General features: G+C 42.1%; 1 protein-coding gene across 1 annotated transcript; it reads left to right on the forward strand.

Moving 5' to 3' along the window:
- The first annotated feature begins 329 nt into the window (after positions 1-329).
- Positions 330-4,252, forward strand: LOC130559519 (cytochrome P450 1B1). The gene is made up of 2 exons (XM_057342651.1): positions 330-1,537; positions 2,014-4,252. The coding sequence occupies exons 1-2, from the start codon at positions 537-539 to the stop codon at positions 2,609-2,611; spliced, it is 1,599 nt and encodes a 532-aa protein (XP_057198634.1). The 5' UTR covers positions 330-536; the 3' UTR covers positions 2,612-4,252.

A 4,252-nucleotide genomic window follows, 5' to 3' on the forward strand; every position in this document is an offset into this window, starting at 1 on the left:
CATTTTTTAAATTTTTGAACACTACCTAACTACTTTTATTTTCTTTAAATAAAAATGGCATTTCATCAACCAGAGACAAAAAGACATATTCAAGTCTGTTGCCCCTTGACAACACAAATGTATAGCCTATATTTGTATAGGTATAAGTGTGTATATGTACTGTATAATGAATTTACTCACATGATGTGAAGCGCTGAATGAACACCTCCACTGTGTTTTCATCAGGGGGGGGAGAGAGAGAGAGAGAGAGAGAGAGAGAGAGAGAGAGAGAGTTTGCGTGCAGAGGAGGAGACTGTGGTGTTCTGATGTTATTTATTCGTGGATAAATGTTGGATAAATTCACTCCACTCTTGACCAAGGAGAGCAACACTTGAAATTTGAGCGTTTTCTCTCATGCATCACTCGCAAGCATCGCGAATGCTGCAAACTTTTAAGCACTAGATTCATTCACTCGGATGCTGATGAACTGCAGGTGCAAGCTTGTGCATTAATTTTCAACCATATACATATTTTAGTAAAGCATTTTTTGCAGGCACATGATGGATTTAACGGAGGTTTGGGCCGACAGTTCGAGCCGACTGACATTGCGGAGCGTTTTACTTGCGCATCTGGCGTGTTTAATGGCCGTAATATTGTGGCGTCGATCCGGTCAGTGGCGCCTACCCGGTCCGTTCCCGTGGCCCATCATCGGTAACGCCGCCCAGCTCGGCAGTTCACCCCACTTTTATTTCTCCCGGATGGCTCAGAAATACGGCGACGTGTTCCAGATCAAACTGGGCAGCCGAACCGTAGTGGTCCTCAACGGAGACGCGATCAAAGAGGCTCTCATTAAAAAATCGGTGGACTTCGCCGGCAGACCGGATTTCGCATCGTTCACGTTCGTGTCCGGCGGAAAGAGCATGGCTTTCGGTAACTACAGCCAGTGGTGGAAACTACATCGGAAGATCGCGCAAAACACCGTGAGAACCTTCTCCACGGCCAACATCCAGACCAAACAGACCTTAGAGAGGAACATCGTGCTCGAGATCTCAGAGCTCATCCATCTCTTTCTCAATAAAACCCGGGAGCAGAAATACTTCGAGCCTCACAGTTTCCTCGTGGTCTCCGTGGCGAACACCATGACCGCAGTGTGCTTCGGGAATCGGTACTCGCACGACGATGCAGAGTTTCAACAGGTGGTCGGCAGGAACGATAAGTTCACCAAGACGGTCGGAGCGGGAAGCATCGTCGACGTCATGCCCTGGTTGCAGTACTTCCCAAATCCGATCAAAACTCTTTTTATGCAGTTTAAGGAGCTCAACAATGAGTTCACGATCTTTATTCATGGCAAAGTGATCGAGCACCGTAAGACGATTTCATCGGGTCTGATCCGCGATATGACCGATGCGTTCATCTTTGCTCTGGACAAGGGTATGTCCGGGGGCCCGGGGGTCTTTTTGGATAAAGAGTTTGTGCTACCGACCATGGGAGATATTTTTGGGGCGAGCCAAGACACCCTATCGACAGCACTGCAGTGGATCATTCTGCTAATGGTTCGGTAAATACTTTTTGTCCAAAAAGTTTAGTGAAACAGTTCATATGTGATAAACATGAGACCATGTATATACATGATGCATACACTACAGCTGTTTTTTTTCACGTAACGCGTAAAAGTAGATAGTGACCGTATCTCCCCTTTGTGTTTTGTAAAGAAAAAAGTTTGGAAAGTTTTGACTTTAAGGGGGATATAATGCAACACATTTAGTATGTAAGGAGGGCCAGGACAGATGAGACAGACTGACTCAATAACACTCAGAAGAAGCGCTTGTGTGTTATGTAATGCTGCCGTGCAGGTATTGGCAGAAAAAAGGGGCAGGTTACAGCAATACAAAATGAAATCTGAACCACAGTTAACGAAAATCAGCACACAAAACGAAGAGTATACTCGACACATCTGGGCGCCAGTGTCTACATGAGTTACATTTTAACCACAAATATGTTAAACATTAAAAGAGACTGTCACCTACCTTTCAGGTATCCTGATGTTCAGAATCGTCTTCAGGAGCACGTGGACAATGTGGCGGACCGCACTCGCCTCCCCACCATCGAAGACCAGCATCAGCTTCCGTACATCATGGCCTTCATCTACGAAGTCATGCGGTTCACTTCGTTCGTCCCCATGACGATTCCCCACAGCACCACGACGGACACGTCCATCAACGGTTATCCTATCCCCAAAGACACTGTCATTTTTGTCAACCAGTGGTCTTTGAACCACGATCCAAACAAATGGGACGAGCCAGAGGTATTCAAACCGGAGCGCTTCTTGGACGAGGATGGAGCTCTCAACAAAGACCTGACCACCAACGTGCTGATATTCTCAGTGGGGAAGCGCAGGTGCATCGGAGAGGAGCTGTCCAAAATTCAGCTCTTCCTCTTCACGTCCTTGCTGGTCCATCAGTGCAATTTTACAGCCGAACGAACGCCCAGCTTGGACTACGTGTACGGGCTCACGCTTAAACCGAACGCGTTTAAGGTGGCCGTCACGCTGCGTGACAGCACGGAACTGCTGGAGAATTTTTTAGGGACGTCTGAAATGTCTACAGAGAAGAGACAAGAAGGTTTGAAGTGAAACGGAAGCAAGCGAATGAACTTGCGAGAACTTTGCCGAATGAAGGTGGCAAAGTGAACAACCACTGAGGACAAATTTATAAATTTAGACGTCATACTCAGGCAAAAACATTATCACAATCTTTTTTTTTTTAATGACACGATGCACTGATTTATGGTATATTTTGCAAGTGTAGCAAAGCAACACACGACAGGTGCAGTCCTCAATAACATTATAATCGTTTACTTTAAACTTTATTTTATTATTTAGTATTGAGACATGTATGTGCATAGCATTATTCAGAGACGTGTATGTTGCACCATTTTATAAACTTTTTCAATAATTAGTCATTGTAGTTGGGCTGCAGCAGCAGCTTGGCTAAAGTCTGACTGGATATTTATGAGAGAAATTTAAAAGCGAAACCGTCATCACTCACTCTATAACTTATGCTTTTTTGTTATTAAGACTACGTTGAGCTATACTTGAGTTTCTCTTAGTCCATTTGTTGTTGAGGGTACTTTAGTTCAAACTACTGTAGCCCTGGTCTGCTTTGTTAAAGGGACAGTACACCCCAAAATAAACATTTTGTCATCATTTACTCACCCTCGGGTTGTTCCAAATCTGTATACATTTCTTTGTTCCAATGAACATAGAGAAAGGTATTTGGAAGAACGCTTAAACTTGTAAGTTTTTGGCCACCATTGTCTACCATAGTAGAAAAAATGACAATGGTAGTCAAACGTGCCTCAGAACTGTTTGCTATCCTACATTCTTCAAAATATCTTCTTTTGTGTTGAGCAGAACAAAGCGATTTAAAAAGCCCATTTTCCTACTATGGGAGTCAATGGTGGCCAAGAACTGTTTGGGTACATGCATTCTTCCAAACATCTTTTTCTGTGTTCATCAGAACAAAGATATTTCTACAGGTTAAGTAAATGAAGACAAAATGTATCATTTTTAAGTGAACTGTTCCTTTAACGTCAATATATAACACTCATAAAAGTGAGAAATTTGTACAGTATAATCTTACAGCACTTTTCACACTGTCGTTCCTTATCATCGCGCTTGAAAGTGTTTCCTGATTCTCAATTCAGCATTGTTGAACTCCGTGCCTTGTCATTACTTCCTAGCATTAATCTAGGATTATCAAACAAACATAGACAGGTTTTACACAGTCCAATGAGTTTCTTTAACCTGCCTTTCAATGAAACATTGTCTGGAAAATCGCGCAGTTTCAGTGATGCGAGGAGTAGAAGATATCATGCTGCTTACACAGACTCCAGTCAAACTATTCTTCTATTTTTAGCTGTTCATTTCTATAGTGCACGACAGGACATTTTTTTGTCCCTTGGGTCGAAGGGAATTTCAGGGTTTGTACCTAACATTCATTGTATATGTTGTGATTACTGATTTTTGCTTCTTTCTACAAACTGCTGTAATATTGAACTATATCCTAGATGTTAACAGATTTATAGTTTATGTGCAAACGTTTGATATACAAGTTTGTTACTGAACTGGTTATATTTAGTTCACATTATGTGATACGATATATTTTTTTACTTCATATACGCTCTGACATTTGGCTGCTGTGTGAATTTTAAACTGCGTACAGTCTACATTTTTCTTTATTAAATTTAGTTCAATTAAAAATATATATTATTA

The sequence above is a fragment of the Triplophysa rosa genome, linkage group LG9 (assembly GCF_024868665.1).
Source record: "Triplophysa rosa linkage group LG9, Trosa_1v2, whole genome shotgun sequence".
NCBI classification, from domain to species: domain Eukaryota; kingdom Metazoa; phylum Chordata; class Actinopteri; order Cypriniformes; family Nemacheilidae; genus Triplophysa; species Triplophysa rosa.